Here is a 23,115-nt window from a genome sequence, read left to right as displayed (position 1 = left end):
ATCTGCTGCCCAGAAGCATAACTACAGGAGAAATAGGTAGTTTCAGACACCCCCAGAAAACTTCCTGATGCATGAAATCTTACAGTAAACAATTATATACAAACACATTATTCTTCTTTATATTTAGCAAACAATACACATTTAATCTATCTTATTCACATCTGGAAACATAAATAAAAACAACACTACTACCTGTGAAGGAGAAAATGGTAGTGTTTTCACCGGTGTGTGTCTTAGTGCAGTATTATTGCCATCATTGAATGAGCCATCACCAAGTTCACTGCCTGGGGATTGACCCACTCGCATTTTTCTCTTCTTTCTGAGAATGGTTGGTGGAGTGCTAAACTTGGCCACGTTTGGGGATGTTAAAGGAACAGCCTCACTGTCTGAACCATTACAACCATTTTTTTTCCCTTCAAGTACAAGACTGACGTTAAATTGACATTCCATGGTTCCTTCATTGTGTTGAATTCTCATTAGTTTAACTGGGGTGGACTTCACAGGAGAAGCAGCAGCATCAGAAAGATCAAAACTGGTAACATCACTCCATGCTACAGGATCCTGCAATAAATTATTAACTAAAGTAATTCTATCACCTCTTTAAATCTGATCTTGAATATAAGATACTATTAGTAGTTAATTATTCATTTTTATCAGAAGAAATAGACTTTCCTTGTCCATCATTTTTAAAGCAAGATTATTTGAGAAGAAAAGATTATAGTTTTACTAAAACTCCCATTTGGAACATTCCAAAATAATATTTCAACTAATTCAGTAACTAAAGCTGACTGCCCAAGTATTTTAAAAGGATCAAATTACTTTAAATAATTATCAAAGAGTACAATTTTCATATATTCCACATCTGAAAAAATGCTATTAATCTACATAATCATTTAGTAATGTGAATGAAACACCTTCAAAACAGTCATACACTTTAATCTAAAAGATTAGTTTAATATCAAGACATAATCAAGATTTTGCACAAAGCTTTATGTAATATGTTTTGTAATTTGCAAAACTGAAAAACTGTACACCACCTATGTGTCCAATAATAACTATACATTGGATATTTTGTTACTTTCATATCATAGAATACTATGAAACCACTGAAAACTTAAAACAAGAAAACAGACATGCTCATGATGTAATGTAGGGGAAAAAGTCTATAAGCAATGCATAAATGTATATTGGGTTTTAAAATATAGGCATACAAGATATGCAAACAACCTAAATGCCCCAGAACAGATGAGTGGACATACATACATACACACACACACACGCAGATCAAAAAAGACAAACTCATGCCATTTTTATGAACATGGATGGGATGGAAGGGATTATTCTAAGTGAAGTGAACTAAATGGAGAAAGATAAATAATAGTTTCATTTATATGTGTAATCTAAAGAAATCAAAGAATCAAAGACAAAGACCCACCTCTGAAAGCATATGGTAGATCTGAGACATTTAGGAGGGGAGTTGGGAAGAGAAGGAGGAGAATAGAAAACAAAGGAGAGGGGAGCACAGTGGAATATAGTGGAGGACTCTGAGTTCTTTAGTGGTAGAAAAACTATGGTAATCACACCTGAGGGGAGAAGCCCTATATTGTGAAAAAATAAACAAGGATGTTTAAAAAATAAAAATAAGTTAATTAAAATATAGACATATATTTGTGTTTCATATGTACAGAACACAGCCTAAAAGGAAATACATATAATTATTAACTCTAGGTTTATGAAGGATTTTAATTTTCTCCTTTACAGTTTTCTCTAGTTTCCAACCCTCTCTAACATAGTTGTGATTATGATTTATGTAATAAAAAAATGACTTGTTAAAATTTTAATTTTTAAAAATCTGTACAAGGTTAAAAAAAAATACAAGGTATAAAACTGAGAAGGAATATTAAAAAAAAAAACTTTTTCCAGAAGTCACTGCAAACAGCAGAACAAAAGCAAGCATGGTATGCAAAATGATGCTAACCATAAAATTGGTCAGTGTCCACTAAAATTTATGAACATGAAACCATGTCACTAAGATTGTGTTTTTGATAATTGCAATTTCAAACTTACAGATTCAATAAGTTCTAGAGTCTCTGCAAATTCTGGGATGGTCTGTAGAGAGGACAGCACAGCATTTGCCTCTACGGCCAGGAACTTTGTGGGTGAATTCTGCTGAGCAGACACAGTCTGATTTTCATCCATACTGTAAAACTCACTAGTGTGCTCCTCGAGGCTATTTAGAGTATTAGACATGCTATCATCCATGAGGAAACTACCAGACCAGCTAGAAAAGCTTCCAGGCTGCTAAAAGTACAAAAGAAATTTGAGTATTATTTTGTCATTCTGAATCTAAGCAAAAATTTGGATTTTTAAGTAGGAGTTTTTTCCTAGAACAACATATTTCACAATATATCAGCTAAAAATATAGTGACAAATATACGGTCTTTTGTAAAATTGATATAAATGTTTTTAATTTAACATATCTTAACCATACTTCTTTTTTTCTAATTAAAACTTTTTTCTAACAATCTATAAAGACATGGTGAGATAAAACAAACATGTACATACAATATAAACTATAAACTCCTTGAATCTGGCCTCTTTCTAGCTTTTAAACTTCATCTTTCAACATTTCCACTCAAATGCCCTCTTCGTATTATAATACTTACAATTCTCTGATGAATTAATCTTTGACTGTAGGGTACAAGTACTGCTATTCCCTATCTAATAGGCCCCTCACCACTATCCAATGACTAGGGAAACTCCCAAGATACAATTCAATATTAGAAAATATTCCACCTGATTATATACTTTCACCTGTTCCATTTATAATAATGTCCTAATTTATCTACTGTGCTAATATGCAATCATATCCTATCTTTTTAAATGTGAGTGCAAATAGAGGACTTCTTCCATAGACAACTCTCTTATGTACTCCCAAATAACTGTGACATAGTTTATCACATTACATCCTGTTTCTTGTCTATGTCCCCACTGCATAGTAAATTCTCCAAAGTCAGGGACTATAACAGATGTACACCAAGCAATTTACTTAACTTCCTAGTATAAGGGAAAAATTTTTTTTCCTTTTTCTGTTTTTGTTATTATATAAGATGACAGATACAACCGCAGTAAAATTTCACAACATAGATCTATCGAGTAACTGTACTGTATACCCTAAACTTATACAGTAATATATATTAATTATTCAGAAAAAGAAACAATATGTAAACATACAGGGTATTCAAAAGATCTTTCTAAAGTGATAAAAATGTTTTACAAATAAATCTTCTCAACATGGGGCCATAAGTATATGAGCAATCAAATTGGGAATTGAATTTTAAAATTTTATTTTAAATTAAATGTGGTTAGTAGCTACCAAAATGTAAAAAAGCATATTTCCCATTCCATAGGAAGCTTTTAGTATATGGTATCTATTACTATTAAAAAAAAATCAAAATTGCTAGAATGTGCCAGAGATTCATAATAACAAAATACTACATTTCAAGTTAAGGTGGAAAGTTTTCAACATTATTGCAAAACAAATCCCACATAATTGAAAGATTCCTAAAAATAAATTAAAGCAACCTTATATAATAAGCACAGTCATCTTCTGAATTTACAATCCTCTCAAATTATGTGTATTTTCCCCCAAAATTACATGTAATTCAACTGAACTTGCAGGTGGGAAAAAGATTTAAAGAGAGAAGTTACAGGACCTACTGGAAAAAATATAGGGCTGCAATCAATACACATCAAAATCTGGATCCCTAATAATAAACCAGGAGCTAAAACAGAGTAAATACAAGAATAACTAAGAATACATATAAAAAACCTACAATAAAGGAACATAATGAATACTCAATAAAACAGCAATTACTGTTCTCATATAATTGTTCAGAGTAAACTTTATATATGCATGGAGCCTATTCTACCCTAGGCAACAACTTCACTAGATTCTCCAATCTCTTTATTCAACCAGATATTGATAAGCATTGATTTTAGAAGGTTAAAAAAAAATTATTAACATTCTCCCTTTTGAAAGCAGTGTCCATTCATCTATCATAGTGTTCTGAACTGAGGTAGAATGATTAACATTTTTCCTAATTTTATGCTCCTAATTATTCTCATCAACCCAATCTCAGGCAGTAATTTTCAAATATGGTTACCAAAGGCCAACATCAAAATGGAAATTTCTTTAGAAAACATAACATCTAAATGTCCCCTTTTACCATACTGTTATTAATTTTTTCCCAATTTACTGAATTCGTATTCTAAACATAGTAAATAGGAAAAATTTTCAAAGACAACAAAAGTAATTTTGGAGCACATAAATCTATACTCAGCTAGTAAATCCTTTCTCAAACTTCATTTTTCCTATTAAAAGTATTACTACATAAAATGTCAAAAAAAAAAGCCAAAGCCTAATCTAATCTAAACCAACACATAATTTTCAAAATATATATATAAAAGACTATACCTTAAGTGATTTGACATTTATGATTCAAGAAGCATCTTAATACAGGATGTTGTAAAATGTGTTCAGAGTTGCCAACCCAGCAACCTCATATTTGCAAATCAGAAACCATTTTCAGTCTATATTAAATCTGAAGTTATATTGAATACACTTTCCACTTGTCAACTTAAAAGCCAATGTCGATGAAAACAATAAAACCATATAAAGCACACAACAGCAAAATCTAAACATTTAAACTTATTTCTTACTGATGGAACTCGCTTTCTTCTGACTTCATTCTCTGCTGACATAAGAAGCAATTCAAGTTCCTTTATTTTTTTTTCTTTATCAGGATCTTCATCAACAAAGGGCTGCTAAAATAAGTTAAATAGAAAGACAAAAAAGGAGGCTACTTACTTAGCTATTTAACTAACGCTATTCAGTAATTAGCATTTTTATTTTTTATTTTTATTCTATGTAAATAAAATCTTTTTCTTTCTCTAATAAAATTTAACACTGCTAAATCCCAAATATGCACTGATACAATTCTTGTTATCTAGTGAGCTACTGGTAAATATTTTCAATTTAAAAGAAAAGATTTGGAAAATTTAAATATATTTTTAAAAAACTTATATTGTTATTTTTGGAGAATGTTTTAATTTATTAAAACTTAACACATATATATTCTCTCCAAGTTAGCAAAAATGTGTCCATTTACAATATGAATACTTTATTTTTTTTAAAGATTTATTTATTTATGCATACAGAATTGGGATACAGGCCAGAGGTCCAGGGACAATGAGAGGATTCACCAGAGACAAAGTGGGGAGCAGAACAGGCAGATCGATGAAGTACACTGCTGAGGAGGCGCAGTGGTCGGGTCAGGAAAGGTCTGCTCACCATGTGGATCATCTCCAGGGCTGGGGATGAACTCACACTGAGGCTACCACCAGCTTTCAGTGCTGCATCCTTACCCATTGCGCCATTCGGGAGGGCCCACAATATGAATACTTCAAATTAGAAGAATAAAAAAACTACCTCACTAGTGCTCTCAACTATGTTACATTTGAGTATGTTTCTCAAACCCATTTATAAGCTTTTTCCTTTAAGGTTATAATAGGCAAAATAAATAGATATTATTTACCTACTTCAAGTATCTATTTAGATAATATTCAGAGAGAATTATTTTGTACTAGATTTGCTTTATAAATGAGGGAAGAGGCATAGATTTTCAAAAATATGTTTGAAAGCATTTTTAGGGGTAAAGAGAAACTATAAATTAAAAATTACCTGAATAAAAGCAGAAGTCTGAACATGTTCTACACAATTGCCTTCAGATGACACATACTGGTAACCAGGGATCTAAAGATTAAAACATTAGCATCATAACATGTAATATTATATATTTGTTTTACTCTGAGAGAACACAAAAAGTCTTACCAAAATAGCACCATTAAAAACTCAGAAAACATCTTATGAACTTTTAAAGTGTACACCTATTATATTTTGTAGCTGCACCTTTCTTAGAATTTTTTTTTGAATTTACTTTAATTTTTTTTTTGAATTTATTTTTTTTTGAATTTTTTTTTTGATTAAAAATTGTAACATTTACAAAAGACCTATCTAATCCTAGATAAAATAAGAAAATTACTTGACCTAGATTTATTAGTCAATCAATCTTTCTACTACCTACAACATCACAAAATATGTCTACTATCAACTATTAGACAGGTTGTTCTATCTACTATCTTTTAGAGAAAGAATGATCCATATAAAGCACTCAAAAAGAAGTGTTTCAATTTCTTATTTTCAACTCCTACCACACTAATCTACTATCTCTGGGTTGAAAGATATGAAAGCAGAAGCTTCTTGTTATTTGTCTTAGAAAAATCAACTTTTCAAAAATTAATAAATAAGGTAACCAATTCTTAAAGTATAAGAAGTAACCTTGCATTTCCAACATACTTTGATTGAGATCATAAAAACACTGTCCTGGCCCAATAAGTTTTTAAAATTATCTTTCTATGAGTTATTAAAAAATAAATTTAAATAACCTTTTCAAGGTAGAAGCAGAATGTTTTAATTTATGCTGCTGAAATCTAAGACTCTAAAAAAAACATGTAAAGAAACACAATAAAAACTTTAAGGTATTATATATTATGTCTTCACATGTTTTCTATCTAGTTTGTAAATTAAAATGCCGTAATGTTTTTAAAGTGGTTCTTTTAAAATAATGTCTAAAAAATAATGCCCATCAATGAATTAAAATAGAATCTGAAGATTTACTAACACAGATTTTTAACACTTAGTCAAATTTATCTTTTGGAAGATACTATCAAATCTTGACTTACTCTTGACATTTTATGTGACAAGAACCAAGAAACACTCATGAAAAATGGCATCACACAGATAAGCAGGAAAATATATAACAAACCTTCTAAAAACTCTTAAAGCTAATTTATTTTCAGTAGGAAAATTCACTTTAAGGGAAGTAAACTTGCCCTATTCTGAACTTAGGTAATCTCTACTCTAAAGAGCCTAGCAAAGACTGAAGTCACTCTACTAATTGGTTTTAGAAGGAAAAGCAAAACTAAATGCCAAGCACCAACTAATTATCATACTTTTAAAAATGATGGCTTGAATAATTATTTACTATTTTCTCCTTTAAACCATTTTATGTACACTTAGATTTTAAAAACAGGTAATACTGCAAATTAAACAAAACTTTTAAAAAAGAAAATAAGAGATTGTAATACACAGAAGACCAATTAGTTTTTAAACATAAATGAAGATGCAAAGAGTGATAGTATGGAGGTACACATACTTTCTTAACTAATGTAAAGATTATGAAAGGAAACATTTTAATGAGTTAGTTTCCAAAGTATTTAACAATCAAAAAAAATAGACATAAACCTCAACTAATAGTTTAGTTGTTAGTTATAGCCTGTTTCAATTTGGAAATTTAAGTCTATACCCCTTAATATATGTTGCATTTATCCTATTCAGAAACCAAGCAAACACCTTTCCATATAGAAACTGAAGAAAATTTTAAAATAATAAAGATATTAAAAAAATATGTGCCTGAACAGGTATGTAAAATTGATTCTGGGTTTGCAAATGGTCCATAGTCGCACAAGGTTTGTGTTGAAGTTTAGTTGAAGATCGTTCTGATTTTATTCCATCTTGTAAGTAACCCTCCTGTTCTACTTTTCTTCGCATAGTAGAATTCCAGTGATTTTTGATAGAATTATCAGTCCTAAGAAGTAAAAGGATATATAATTTTAAAAGACAGTATACAAAGTAATTAAAGCATTTTAAAAACTGGTAAAATTAGACCTTTTTTTCTTCCTTTTTAATAATGTAATAGTTTATTTTTACATCATTTTGTGGCTTTTCCCATCTCTGTTGTAATCCCCATGGACTTCCCATCACCAAATCACCCGTGTGCCATCACCATAGTCCAGCACACTTCCCTCCCCCACCATTCTTGACCCCATTCCCCAGTCCACCCCCATAAAATGTCTCTGGTATGTATTGTTCATCATCATTATTATTATTTTCTCCCCTGGCCCTTAATACTCCTGCTATGAATGAAACCATCCGGTATTTTAGACTATTAGGAAATATTTAAACCAGTGCAATGCACAGTATACTTAGCATATCTCTACTGAGGGGGAAGTTTTTTCAGCCACGTGGATAGATCCACTACTCCATGATTTGATCATACCACAATTAATTAAGAATTGAATTTTCTGTAATCACTTTCTTAGCAGTTTGTTTGAATGAGTGTATTTGTTATTTTCTGATGTTGTGCGTAAAATCCAAAACAAAGTAAACCTGGTCAATTTAGATTCCATTTCAATCAACCGTGTACAAAGATATTCACAACTGGCTTTGAGATATAAACATGATTTTGGGAGTGTATTAAATGTTCATATAATTTAAAGGTCCACCATTTTATTGATTAAGTTGTTGCTATAAAATATCGCATTTAAGGCCCTCCCTGGTGGCACAGCGGGTTAAAGCACAGCACTGAGAATCTAAAGCCGCTTCCGCATGAGTTCGATTTCCGCCTGCCCCGGAGGTGACCACATGGCGTGGCAGACCTCTCCTGACCCGCCCGCTGCTCCCCTCAGCAGTGTACTTCGTCGATCTGCCTGTTCTGCTCCCCGCTCTGTCTCTGGTGAATCCTCTCACGCTCCGCATCTCTGGCCTGTACCCCAGTTCTGTATGAATAAATAAATAAATCTTTAAAAAAAAAAAATATCGCATTTAAAAAATAATTCTAGGGGCCCTCCCTGGTGGCGCAGCTGGTTAAAGCACAACACAAAGAAGCTTAAGCCACTTCCTCATGAGTTCGATCCCCGCCTGCCCGGGAAGGTGACCACATGGCGTGGCAGACCTCTCCTGACCCGCCCGCTGCTCCCCTCAGCAGTGTACTTCATCGATCTGCCTGTTCTGCTCCCCGCTCTGTCTCTGGTGAAGCCTCTCACCGCCCCTGAGCCTCTGGCCTGTACCCCAGTTCTGTATGCACAAAATAAAAATAAATCTTTAAAAATAATAATAATAATAATTCTAGGCCCTCCCTGTTGGCACAGCGGATTAAAGCACAGCACTAAGAAGCTAAAGCCACTCCAGCATGTGTTCTATCCGTGTCCCAGGATGTGACCACATGGCGTGGCAGATCTCTCCTGACCCGCCTGCTGCTCCCCTCAGCAGTGTGCTTCGTTGGTCTGCCTGTTCTACTCCCCACACTGTCTCTTGTGAATTCTCTCACCGCCCCTGCACCTCTGGCCTGTACCCCAGTTCTGTATGCATAAATTAATAAATATTAAAAAAAAAAGTAATTCTATCCCTCACCTCATAGTTTATTACAAATAGTAACAATGGGTTGCTGGTATTATGCAGTCTAAAATTTAACAGGGTACTTGTAAATATATTTAATAGTGACATAGTAATGATCAAGATTAAGTACAGAAAAACATATATACATTTATATAAGCACCTTCCAGGTAGTAGTTTGGCAATTTCTGCCCAACGATTTCCCAATCTCTTATGTGCTTCATAGATGATCCTATCCTCCTCTTCAGTCCAGGAAGATTTCTTTACCTCAGGATTCAGATGATTATGCCATCGTTCTCTACACTGCTTGCCTATTCTTCCCTTTAAATGTTTTGCAATTAAAGACCATCTTTTAGGGCCATATTTCTGAACTAATTCAATAACCTAAGAAACAGAAAACAAAGTTTAAAAATGCATTACCTTAATATACAAATATCAAATCATTATGTTGTATAGGTGAAACTAAAGATATTATAGCTCAATTTTTAAAAAAGTGTTACCTTAACAGAATTTTAAAAGATAAACTCAAGATATTACTTTTTATATTATCTTAGTAGTCTCTCTTAGTTCTATAGAAAATTACTGTTTATGTAGATGATAATTTCAGATCTCCTTATAAAATCACAAATCATGTGCTGACTGTTTGATTTCCAGTCCCATTTCCTGTCACTAAGATACTACTTTTTAAAGATGTATTAAATTCAATCCACAAGTTAATAAAACTTAATTAAAAAAATCTAATATTACCTCAACATTCGCCAAGTTCAAAAACTGATCCCAGATTTATCTAAAATACAAGATGCTAATTAAAGTGACTTGTAAGTTTAGTTTTCATAATTTAAAATAACAGTAAAACTGTTGAGATTTATCCATTTTCTTTTTCTTTTTTTTTTTTTTTTAAAGCTTCAGCTAAAAGCCAAATAAATGGAAGCAGGAAGGATATAGAGTTACTATCTTTATGTTTCTCCCTTTCTCAGACTGAAAAGATATAGATTAAATATTTCAAAAGTTTTCATTTTCCTTCAAGATTAGATCAAATGTGAACCTAGTGAAAGCAACTTGTTTGCTTTGAATAGTTGTAAGAATGTTCTAATTCCCCTAATATTAACAAGTTTTATGTTAAATAAGGGCATGAACTAAAAGGCAATTCCTAATGGAGGCCAGAAGCTCTCCCATTCTCAGATTTTATAACACAAAGAATTATCTTGATTTTTAAGTCACCTAACCCCTTAGGTACAGCTACTTTGGTATCTTATTTGGGGGTTCATAATAGGTCATGAGAAAAGTTAAGAATACTGTCAGTATGTATAATATTATCAAATAAAAACACTAAATTCTGTTTTCCAAATGTTAGCTCAATTTCCAATAAAAAAACTATATCTAAGCTATAAACAAGATAACTAGATAAATAATATTTTTTCCATGCAAAAAACTCTCAGAAATAAAAGATCATATATATAATACTTGGTTTTAACAACTGAGAAAAAAAAATTCAAGATACTAAACTTTCAATTGTTATACAAGCAGTAATAGTAAGAGAATAAAAACAAAGTGATTTAAACATGTTTTATGAGTCAAAACAATGTATTAGGAGAAATCCAAATTCGAAAGAAATGAAACTGCCTCTCTTTGCAGATGATGTGTTAATATACTGATAATCCTATAGTTTTTTAATTCTATTAAAAAACTCTGAATTAATCAACAAACTTAAGTTGCAGAATACAAAATCAGTATACAAAAATATGGTGGATTTTATGTACTGATGACTATCAGAAAGCGATATTAAGAAGACAATCCTACTTATAAGTGCATTAAAAAGAATAAAATACCCAGGGAGAAATTTAACAAAGGAAGTAACAGATGTGTACACTGAAAATTACAAGACATTAATGAAAGAAATTAAAGAAAATACAAATAAATGAAGTCATATGCTCATGAATTAGAAGAAATGTTAAATTGTACATATTACTACCCAAAGCAATCCTACAGATTCAATGCAATCCCTATCAAAATTCAATGACATTTTTTCATAAAAGTAGAGCACTCCTAAAATGTGCATGGAACCCCATGCTATTTGGGAAAATCCCAAATAGCAATCTTGAGAAAGATATACAATACTGAAAGCATCACAAACTCTGATTTCAAACTTTATTTCAAAGCTATAGTAATTCAGCAGTATGAAACTTATGTAAAAATGAACACATAGGGGCCTCTTGGCGGTATAAGGGTTAGTCTCAGCACTATCGTGCTATCACCACTGCAGGCTGAGTTCAATTCCCAGTCAGGGAGCTAACTCGCATGGCTCAGCAGAGCTCTCTATCTTGCCAATTGCTCTGCTCAGCAGTGCTTTTCAGTAGGTAGGCCTGTTATGCTCCTTGCTCTCACCTCCTGTTTCCCTGGCCTAAGTCCCAGTTCTTCTATGCTTGCATAAATGAATGAATGAATCTTTAACAAAAATAAAAACATTAAAAAAGTAAAAATGAACACCAGATAGAAAGCCCAGAAATAAACCTAAGCTTATATGGTCAGCTAATTTATGACAAAGGGATCAAGAATGGAAAAAGGGCAGTATCTTCAATAAAGATGCTGGGAAGACGAGACAGTCAACCTGCAATGAAAATGGACCACAATCTTACCTCATGAACAAAAATTGACTCAAAATCAAGTGAATACTTGAATGAAAGATCTGAAATCACCATAAAAATTCTAGAACAAAACTAGGCAATAAGCTCCTTAATAGCAATGATTTCATGGATCTTATAACCAAAAGCACAAGCAACAAAAGCAAAAATATACAAATAGGACTTCATCAAACTAAAACGCTTCTACACAGCAAAGGAAACCATAAACAAAACAAAATGGCAACTTACTGAATGAGAGAAAGTATCTACTAATCATTCATCTGATAAGGGTTAATATCCAAATAATACAGAACTCATACAACTCAAAAGCAAACAAAAAATATGATTTAAAAAATGGGCAGATGATCTGAATATTCTTCCAAAGATATACAGATGGCCAATAGGTACATGAAAAGATGGTCAGTATCACTAATCACCAAAGAAATGCAAATCACAATCGCAATGAGGTATTAACTCCCACTTATTAGAATGGTGATTATCAAACACAAAAAATAACAATTGTTGGTGAGGATGTGGACAAAAGATAAACAGTGTATACTGTTTATGGGAATGTGAATTGGCACAGCCACTATGGCAAAACAAAATGGAGCTTCTCCAGAAAATTAAAACTAGAACTACTGTATGATCCAACAACTCCACTTTTAGATATTTGTCAAAAGAAAACAAAACACTAAGTTGAAAGATACCTGCACCCTCATGTTTAATGCAGCATTATTTACAATAGCTAAATACATGGATACAACCTAAGTGTCCATCAAAGGATAAATAAAGGAGAACATAATTACATATCTATGTAATATATGTGTATATACACATATATATACATATATTGAGTATTCAGTCACAAAAAAGCTGAAATCTTGTCATTTGTGATAATATAGAGAGATCTAGAGGTATTATGCTAAGTAAAATAGACTAGAGAAAGACATACTGTATGATCTCAGTTATACATGAAATATGAAAACAAAAGCTAAGTTAATAGATATAGAGAATAGACTTGTTTGTGGCCAGAGGCAGGGTATATAAAAGGCGAGTAAAATGGAGAAAGGGGTCAAAAAGTACAAATTTCCAGTCATAAAATAAGTAAGTCAGTCATGGAGATGCAATGTACAGCACGGCAATTACAGGTAAGAATTCTATATTATGTATTTGAAAGTTGCTGAGAAAGTAAAATTTAAAATTTCTCATCACAAGAAAAAAAATATTTATAACTAAGTCCGGCGATGAAATGTTCTTAGAGTGATCATTCTGCAAAACATACAAGTTTCAAATCTATATGCTGAAATTAGCATAATATGTTATATTTCAATTACATTTCAATAAAGGAAAAAAAGTATTAGGAAGAAAAAAGCTAGTCTACCTACACAATGAAAATAAAGTATAGGAACATGTTACCCTCTGATCTTCTTCTTTAGTCCAGGGACCCTTTATCAATTCTGGATTTAAAACCTTCTGCCATCGATGCTGGCACTGAAAATCAGAACGATTCTGAAAGAATTTAGATGATTTTTTGTTACCAGAAAAAGCAAGCCAACCAAAGCTTATATCTTATAATCTTAAGAACAAAGTCTTCAAAAATAATGAATCCAATAACATTTTTTATATTTGTTTTATTTTACATGTCTGTTATTTTTTTAAATTAGTCATTGGCATGCTTTAAAACAATATATATTTGAGATTAAAGTACATATCTATATACTAAACCTTACAACACAGCAAGCAGCAAAGCAATACAGATTCTGCCATAAACAAATATATCTAACATTAAGGGACAGAGAGATTAAGCAGAAAGGTTTACAAGTCAGACATAAGAAATCAAAGAAATGAATAGCCTGGATTAATATAGTGCAGTGACATGTAACCCTATACAATTCAAAAAGCCCTAATGGCATTACTAGACCACTATCATGGTAGTTAAAGGATGTTCACAAATGATGACCCTCAAGAAAAAACAATATATTGATATATATATATATGTGTGTATGTGTATATATATGTATATATATACACGTATATATATAGAAGATGTGTATATTTATCCGTTAAACTCAAGAGACATAAACTTAAAACAAGTAAACTTAAGAGAAAAATGAACTTATCAGGATGAGAAAATCTTATGTAGAAACATCTCAAACTCAAAAGTGATTAATAAATGAAGCTTTATTTTAGTCAATTCATAGCCTAGTAATTTCTATGTAATACAAGCTTGATGGTAGTGATACTTATTCATTAGTTATTATAAAGCTAGTTAAGAAGATCAAAAATAGTTTATGAAGATATGAAGGGATAAATAAAGTGGTTTGTATACCAATTTCTCTTTGTTACCTAGTGGACCTCAAATAATTTTTTTTCACATTAAGAATCTTCCTTTATGGCTTTTATGTAATAATGCTGATCCAATTATCATGTTCTTTGAAATAATCAGGTGTTCCTAAGTTCACATTATTTGTTATTTTAACACTGAAACTGAGCTAATACAACTAATATAAATAACTTCCCTAATTTAACTTCCTTTTACTAAACACCTACTCAGTGTCAGGAACTGTATCAAATATCTTTGATGTAACTTAGAATTACATCAAACACCTTTTTACTAAACACCTACTCAGTGTCAGGAACTGTATCAAATATCTTTGATGTAACTTAGAATTACATCAAACACCTTTTTACTAAACACCTACTCAGTGTCAGGAACTGTATCAAATATCTTTGGTGTAATTTAGAATTCACTGAAAATTACAGAAAACAAGTATGATAATTTACATATTATAAAGGGACCAGACAGTAGAGCTAACATTTGAACACAATTCAGACTTTCTCTGAAATGTACAGTCTTGTCTTTATTTGGTCTCAGTTTTCAAGTTATGAATCATGACTATATAAAGAACATAGATAACATGGCTTCTGAAACTCAACATAATTAATACTGAAATTCAAACATGATTATTCTGTCCCAGTATCTACATTGCAGAAAGAACAGGTAAAGTATATGTGAATATACACTATAGATGATCAGATTACACACTTGAAAGTAAGCAGCATAGTGAGTGGTATTATTTTTTTAAATCAATAACACATTAAAATGTAAGCACTGTAAGACAAATATTCCAACAGATCTTTATTTTATTTATTAGCTATTAAAGTATTTTAGTATATGCCATATCCCTTAAAAAATGTTATTTATCAATAAATATTTATAAAGCTCTATCCAACTTTAATATCATTTTTGTTTTACAATAATACTTTTAGGTTTCTAGATAAACTATTTACTAGAAAATGATACTCTAAGCCATTGGCAACTACATGAGGACCAGAACAGGTTTTAGGAAGAAATTTAAATCTAAAGTAATGTAAACACAATTTTAAAAAACAGGAAATTAACCCAATGGCCTAAATCTTCCATGCCAAAATATTAAAATATTTCACTTACTTGAAGATGACTAGCAATTAGAGTCCAATCATCAGTTCCATGTTGTTCAACCAACTTCTTTAACTTATCATCCTATTAAAACAGGTATGAAAATTAAAAAAGCTCTCCCTCACCCTAGACCTGTGTCCCTGAATATAGACAAGTCTCCAATTGTTCCATTTCATATTTGGTGACCATTTTTAGGACTGAAGTCATCATAATAACAGTTCTCTCATTTACTATACAGTTTCTGTCAGACCCTACATCAATCTACTATTCATGTCTGAAGAAAAATAATGTGCAAGTCATTTGATGGATTACTTTTCTCATGTTTTGTTTTTAAATATTTCTTATTTATAATGTTCTTAATCAATAAATGCAAGTGTGGATTAGTAAACCTTATTATATAATTACCTCATCTCTTGTCCATTTTACTCTATTCCAGAGTTTCTTCAGTCCTTTTTGTTGTGGCACTTCATAATCATGATCAGCATACTGAAGGTCATCATCCTCATCCTCACTTAAAAAATAAACACAACTGTGAAATCAAGAATCTTATCTAGATTTGTGAATTTAATCATAATACAACTGAAGAAGCCACTCAGACTTAAAGATATATTCAAAGAGATTATTCAAAAGATAAAATAATTAAGTCACACAATGAAGAGTTATTCTTACCAACTCAGGAAGATGAGGCTAAATATGCCACCAAGGGCCACGTGAAAACCTTTATACCACACTAAGGACCTTGGCACTTATCTTTGACCTTTATCATGATGAGCTAAATGAATTTAAAAAAAATTAAAGGAGTAAAAGACAAGCATTTTGTGTGGAGAAATGGAGCAAGGAAGGCCATTTAGTAATTGTTCACAAAAATCCAAGTAAGAATTTATTAGAGCCGGACAAGGGTAATAGCAAAAATACAATACACAGTCAGTTAAATGAACAGAAGAAATGATTTGTTAACAATACTACAAAAAAAAAAGTTAAAGTTAAGATATGTAGAAATAATCTGAACATACCTCCAAGTGGTTACAGAATAAAAAGAAGCAACATTTGTGGAAACAATATTTAGTAAAGAGGGGTTCTGTGAGCTGCCTGCTTCACATTATCTTACCTTTCCTAGAACTATTCCCACCACTTCCTACACCCCAAAGATTCTTCAGTTACGCTTTTCACAGGCTCCCTACTTTTCTTCCCTCCCTTCAGTTCCCAACAGCTTCCACAACAGCATCTTTAAGATTACTTTAAAAATTATTTATAGATCAAAAAAATTTGAATTTTGGGAGCTGGCTATATAGAGTACTCAGAAAAATACCTGTATCATAATCTAATATATATGAAATTCACCTTAAGGTTCTCATCAAAATATTTTAAGAATATGAATCTAAATATGTTACTTTGGTCAAAAGGCTAGTTTCCAAGGTGTAATTTTCCTGAAAACCTATTCATCTTAACTTTAAAACCAGCCTCATTTTTAAACCACCTACTTGATTTGTGAGGAATTTCTATTTCTGCATGAGGTTTCATTTTGTTTTGCAGCAATAGTCATCAGTTTCAGAGTGATATATCCAGTCAGTGTTCAGAATGCTAGGTTTTAACTGGGTAAATGTAAGGGAGGATTAAAGTAGATTCTTAGAATCATCTCTCTACCACTGGGACTTTCCTAGAATCTACCTACCTAACTACTTTACCATCAAATTACATTAACTGTTTTATTAAAAAGATGATGTAACTTTTATATAAAAGATTAAGATCCTACAAAATGATCAATATCTCCAGCTACAACAATCACCAATTAACTTTAATTTTCCCAGAAAAAAAGGAAAAGGATAAAACCTCAAAAGAAAGGTCAGCAATGTTCCACTTTAATCTTTAAACAATGTAAAAGTCTCATTACTTAATGAGACTACAATACTACTTCTGTATTGTAGTAATCAATGTTAGTAATATATACTAGTTAAGTAAAAGCAATTTCCTCCTCTAAAGATAGACATTTCTAGCCTAGAGTGACTAATTTAGAAGAAAGCAAAAATATGTCAAATTATTTTTCCAATCACAAAGCAAAAACAGAAGAGGTATTTGATCTCTAAATCTGCAATCAAGATAGGACTTCCAGAAACCAGTTTTAAATCAAAGTAAAATATATTCTACAATTTCCTAATAGTAAGTACTGTATTCAAATGGAGTTTTGTAGATTATGAATGAAAAAAATGATTAGAGTGAATATGAAACAGCAAAGTACACACACACATACACTATACACACATACACGCACAAATACCATGACTCATTAGGCCAGAGAAATGGTTAAGAAACTTTGGGGTGTAAGCTAAATAGGAAGTGACAGTCATAACTTTTCCTGTGAAATAACATACAAGCTACTCACACTTGACAACATTAAGACACTGGGGGAAAGTTCAGTTTCAAAGAACACCAGAAATACCATATAAATGGAGTAAAAGGTAGTCACAGTAGAAATTAGAGAATTTTAAAAATTTATTTTTATTTGAAAAGAGGCTACCAATTTGAAATAAGTATTAATAGGTTCATAAAATCTATTAATTAAAGCAGTTTTATAAAATCAATCATCTTGATCACATTTTAAATCACAAACCCATAAATTCTAAAATCTTTATAGTAACCAAAAAATATATCTTCATTAAATTGTCTTGCCAGGATACTTAAGCCAAACTGAATTCAAAGGTGAAAATTTCCCAAGTTCATTTAATAAAGTGAAATCAGGCCACCCAGTGGTTAATATGATGTACTGCATACAAGACAATTTCGTTTCCTATTCTGGCCTGCAAACTAAGCATTATTATAGTAACATAAATTTGACTTTTTAAAAACCATTATAAATAGCCAATATTTAAATAAATACTGAAGGAAGTTCTACCTAACTACCTATAAATTTTTAAAAATGCAAGAAATATAGATTTTATTCTATTACGTGTGTGTGTTTCTTTTTAAATGAGAAAAGTTGACTGACTACTGAAGGGTCCAAAATAGGATATATATTAAAGCGAAAAATTACCTTATTGACCATAAAATCCTTCTGTATTAACATAGAGAAAGCTGAAATATAATTTTTTTCTGCTTTGCTTTCTCAAAAAATTAATCCTAAATGACATTTAAAAAGTTCTCATATTTCAGTAACACCCATTTTATTTGAAGCAATTAAATTAAAATTGCCTCATACACACACACACACACTACTGAAAAAGAGCTTCTAATTTCAAAATCTGATTTTTAATCTTTTTTTTTTTTAGTACTGTCACAGGTTATCTCAAAGTGAGATACCTAAATCTATTACTACTTAGATAGCATTCCTAATTTCTAAATGGTATCTATAAAGTTTGTTTCTAATGGCAGAACTAGCTTTTGAAAACTACCTTTACTATTGATTACATAAATGTTTAAAAATCAAATACATGTTAAGGACAGATACACCACTTTTAGTATTGCCTGGAAGTTATTTAATTAAAACCCCTAGTGGGAACTAAAACAATTTAAAGTCACAACCCTAAATGAGACTTTATTTAATTCTAGATCAGATACTACAGTTATCTTAAAGATCCAAAAAGTTCATTAACATCTATCAGCTGTTTCATACCTGAAGTAACAGTTTTTTTACTTTTCTTTTCAGATCATACAGAAAATAGTACAGGATTTATGCCTGTGGCCTTATGCAAAACTTTTCTACAGCATAGCCTGGTTTTCATGCAAATACTTAAATAGTTGTATAGTGATCTTAAACTGATTTATTTCCTTTTTCTTTCATCTATGACTATTATTCTATAATTAAAATATTGAGCCAAAGGTCTGAAATTATTCTATAATTAAAATATTGAGCCAAAGGACTTTGCCAAAAAAATTTCTCTCTTCAAAACATTTCAGATTCTATTATCTTCTAAAATAAATAAGTCATATTTACATACACAACAAATACTAACAAAGAGTATGAAACACATTCAAGAATGCAAGACCCTAGGAAATAGAGCATTCAGATATTTTTCACTACTTCCTCTAGAACTTCATCCCACCATGTTTACTTATTCTAGACTTCAGACTCTAAATCATTCTATAATACACATTTCAATTAATTTAGATAGCTGACAAGGAATAAGTCAACAGTATAATTAATGCTTAGATCTGAAAGTTCACAGCAATGTTAATAAAAGAAAATAACATGTAAGCAAATTCATCATTAAATCATTTCTTCTTCTTAGTCTATTACAATGCAGCATACACAAATTATGACAGGAAACCATTTGGAGAAGACAAGATTCTGGTATTCAAGCATCCATGTCTAATCATAACTAAATGCTGATGACAGCATTAGCCAAGAAACTGTCTTAAGATAAACATCAATAAAATAGATCATGCCCTACATTGAGCACAAATTTGTTACTGAATTGATATATTTGTCACCTTGCTTAATGCAATTATTATTTTTTTTATTTTGTGTATTTGAAAATTCTACAGAAAAAAACCTTGGCAATTAGAACTACACCAGCTTTTAGCATCTACCAATCCTGAAAATTGAGAGGTTATTTGGGGTCTTGATGGTGAGAACAGTGATCCTCACCTGGGTGATTTTGCTCCCCAACTGATATTTGACAGACATTTTAAATTGTCACAGCTGTAGGTAGCAGCGTGTTAGTAGTATTTACTGACCAGGAAGGCTGCTGAAAGTCCTCTTAAGCACAGGTCAGTCTCCCACTACAAAGAATAACCTAATCCAAAATAGCAATAGTACTAATAAAGTTAAAAACTCTTCCAGGGAGGTGGATTGATGTGTGTATACAGTTACTCCACCTTAAAAGTCTGACCTATGTCGTAGTTGCTACAAAATAATGAACAGAAACTTATATTTATTTTCTGCAAAAATATTTCATATACTGCAGATACTTAATAAATAAAGCAACAAATACTATGAATAGTTACTTCCAATTTTAACAGAAATCTGCAATGAATGAGTCTAGTACTAAATTTCAAAATCTAAGACTTTGAGCCTGCTAATCTAAATAAAACCACTTGGAACATCCGCCAAACTTCATTTCAGATGTATTTAATAATATTGACAAAAGATACCCTAATTATCTAAATGTCAATACACATTAAGAGCAGTTACTAGCGTGAGTAATAAATTAGACGCACAAATTCATCCTAGTACATTCGGGGGGGGGGGGAAGTGCCCTATCTCTGCGCAATATTTAGATACAGTCAGAGCCAAATACGGACACTCAGAATATTAAGTGAATCAAACACATTGTTTTGTTTTAGGATCAAGCTACGGGTAGGTAGTAACAGTGTGGCATCTTCCCACTAAAAGATATTTAAAAAACATATACATAAAACTGAGCGCAAGGTTATGGTAATTACAGAAAACATCAAAAAGTTCCTCTCTCAATTACTTTCCATCCCTTTCAAGGTGGCGAGTTGGCCGGGTGGGGGGTGGGGGTCACGCCCAAGTTCATCACAGAGCTCTTATTTTAACTGGTACAGTAATTTAGAAAATAAGAGTCCCCCTGAACACTATTTTCGAGTCATCCAGGCAGATCAACTATCACTTTTATCTGTACAGCGTACTCCCTAAGCGCACACAGCAAGATTACCTGGCAAGAAATCTCCCACTAGGAAGTAGCTGTGAGACCTTGAGCGTCTGGACGTGAGCTGTGGGGAGAATGGACTCAAAAAAAGCAACCTGGGCATTTATTACTCAATTTCTACGTCTTAAACACCCTGGTCCCCACTCTCCACACTTCACACTGCGCTCCGGCCCCACGGACCGAAGTCGCTGTGAAGCAGCGGCCACGAAAACCTCAGCCTCAACTAGGGAAGGCCTGCTGAGGAAGCAGCGGGAAAGGAAAGAAAATCTGAGTCGAGAGTGCGGAGAGGCCTGGGCGAAAAGGATGTCACACCCACCTGCGCGACCTCTTCGCCATCCTTCAAGTACCGCATAGGCGCGGGCTGGGCGGGGACGCAGATCAGCCTCCTCCAGCCTCAGGCGAATGCTCCTTCTCCCCAACCCTCCCGCCGCTTCCCAACCTCCCTCTTCCAGGCGACCGAGCGCGGAACGCACGTCCCCGGTAGGGCAGGACGGAGGGACGGAGGGGCGGACCGTGACCCGCCCCCGGCCCGTAGCGCCGCTCCTAGCCCTGGCCTGGCGGGGTCAGAGATGCCCCCAACATGTCAGGAGGCGCGCTCCCGCCCTCCGCCCACTCCTCTCGTTTCCTCTCAGCCTCTCCGCTGCGGTCCCAGAGCGGCTGTGCCCCAGGAGCCGACCCCCCGCCCTCTCCGCAGCGAGCAACTCTGCAGGGCTCGCAGCCTCCTGCAGGGTTTTGTCCCCACCGCCGAATCTCGCGCCCAGCCTCCCTCAAGAGCCGCCGTTTGAATCTGCGCACGCGGCCCCGAACCTCATTGGCTGTGGCGGCCGCACGCGGGGGACGAGGGCGGGGCAGGGAGAGCGCGCGCGACCGAGGGCGGGGCTGGGGAGCTGGAAGCCGGGACTGGAACTCTCGGGAGCCCGGGAAGGAGCTGAGAGCAGTGGGTGGGGCCGGGGCTGGGGCAGAGATTGCGGGTTTACTAGTGACAGGACCCGGAGCGTGCTGAGCGCCGCACAGCGAGGGGTCGAGGCGCCGTGGACCCCGCAGGGCCTACTGGGAAAGCGAGTTCCAGCGCTAGCCCTGAGGCCGGTCCGGAAGTGGCGGCGGGAGTCCAAAATTCCCCGGGTCGTCCGACCGCGTCCCTGGAGTTGGGCGATCCAGCTGCCTACGGCCTTGCCGGCTAATCATCCACGACAGCTCCTCCTGAGATGCATCCCGCTTCACTTGTTAGAATGCGCGGTCCTCGGACTTGAAACAAATTAACAGTAATATTTGCGCGGCCATTATTGTTCACGCAAAAAATAGGAGCTGATTTTGCTGAGACTCCGTAATTACTGGAGTTATGAAGACGCTGGCAGGAAACTGGATAACAAGAATGAACAGGAGCGTTAACAGGTGACAAAAGGTTTTAGCTGGAGCGTGTAGGGAACAGGAAAGAGAAATAATCCAGGTCCGTAGCTGGTCTTTAAATGCACTGGGACCTCGCTCTTCGGCAAATAGGCGATGCTCGGAAGACAGAAAAGGGCTCGGCAATTCGGGCAGATAATGACTACCAGAGTCAACCGTAGGAGGTGACCTTCCTTCGCAGAAGAGAGGGACTGAGAGTCCTAGCATTTCCACCTACCCTAGGGATTTCAAACTGCTCAGTTCAAGTGCATTCATGTCAGTTAGCTACAGTAACGATCAGCCCTGTTAAGGATTTCAGTTTGCAAGGTAATATGCTCTACTGCATGGAGCACTGAACACGTGTTAATGCAACAAACTTACATTTTGCTATTTTGAAATTTTACGCATCAAATTTTGCAAATTAGAGATGCAGGTGCAAGGGGCAATAAGAGGAGCTTGCATGCAGTACTTTGAAAACTTAAAAACATCTGTGTTGTTAAAGTTCCTTTTTCTCAAGTTAGGGTCTGGGAAGATAAAACAGCTGTTCTTTTAAATCACTCCTTAGTGTGTTGCTGGTTCGGAGTTGTTTTGTTTTCCAACCTAATTTTAAAAGTAATGCCATTTGAAAACTTAAAATTTATTCCTGAGTCACACATTCTTCCGCTTATTTGTATAGCAAAAAGTAGAGCTTCTGCTATATTTTAGATTTTAATCAGTGTTATACAGGATATCATTTTAGAGCCTTTTAGGTTTTTTAGATTTTTATTGTAA

General features: G+C 33.7%; 1 protein-coding gene across 1 annotated transcript in view; it reads right to left on the bottom strand.

The window, feature by feature from the left end:
- Positions 1–21,397, bottom strand: part of MYBL1 (v-myb avian myeloblastosis viral oncogene homolog-like 1) — a 31,044-nt gene extending 9,647 nt beyond the window's left edge. The window contains exons 1-10 of the mRNA XM_004679826.2: positions 21,278–21,397; positions 15,761–15,866; positions 15,368–15,439; positions 13,333–13,425; positions 9,459–9,679; positions 7,535–7,709; positions 5,744–5,815; positions 4,723–4,827; positions 2,068–2,301; positions 193–561 (exon numbers count right to left, since the gene is read on the bottom strand). Of these exons, the coding sequence (XP_004679883.1) occupies positions 193–561; positions 2,068–2,301; positions 4,723–4,827; positions 5,744–5,815; positions 7,535–7,709; positions 9,459–9,679; positions 13,333–13,425; positions 15,368–15,439; positions 15,761–15,866; positions 21,278–21,297 (1,467 nt within the window). The 5' untranslated portion in view covers positions 21,298–21,397. The remainder of the gene's footprint in view (positions 1–192; positions 562–2,067; positions 2,302–4,722; positions 4,828–5,743; positions 5,816–7,534; positions 7,710–9,458; positions 9,680–13,332; positions 13,426–15,367; positions 15,440–15,760; positions 15,867–21,277) is intronic.
- Between the last annotated feature and the right edge of the window lie 1,718 nt (positions 21,398–23,115).

This window comes from Condylura cristata, unplaced genomic scaffold, assembly GCF_000260355.1.
Source record: "Condylura cristata isolate star-nosed mole 26May11 unplaced genomic scaffold, ConCri1.0 scaffold00009, whole genome shotgun sequence".
NCBI classification, from domain to species: domain Eukaryota; kingdom Metazoa; phylum Chordata; class Mammalia; order Eulipotyphla; family Talpidae; genus Condylura; species Condylura cristata.
Note: the sequence above shows the minus strand (reverse complement) of the source record. Positions and strands in the feature narration are given on the sequence as shown.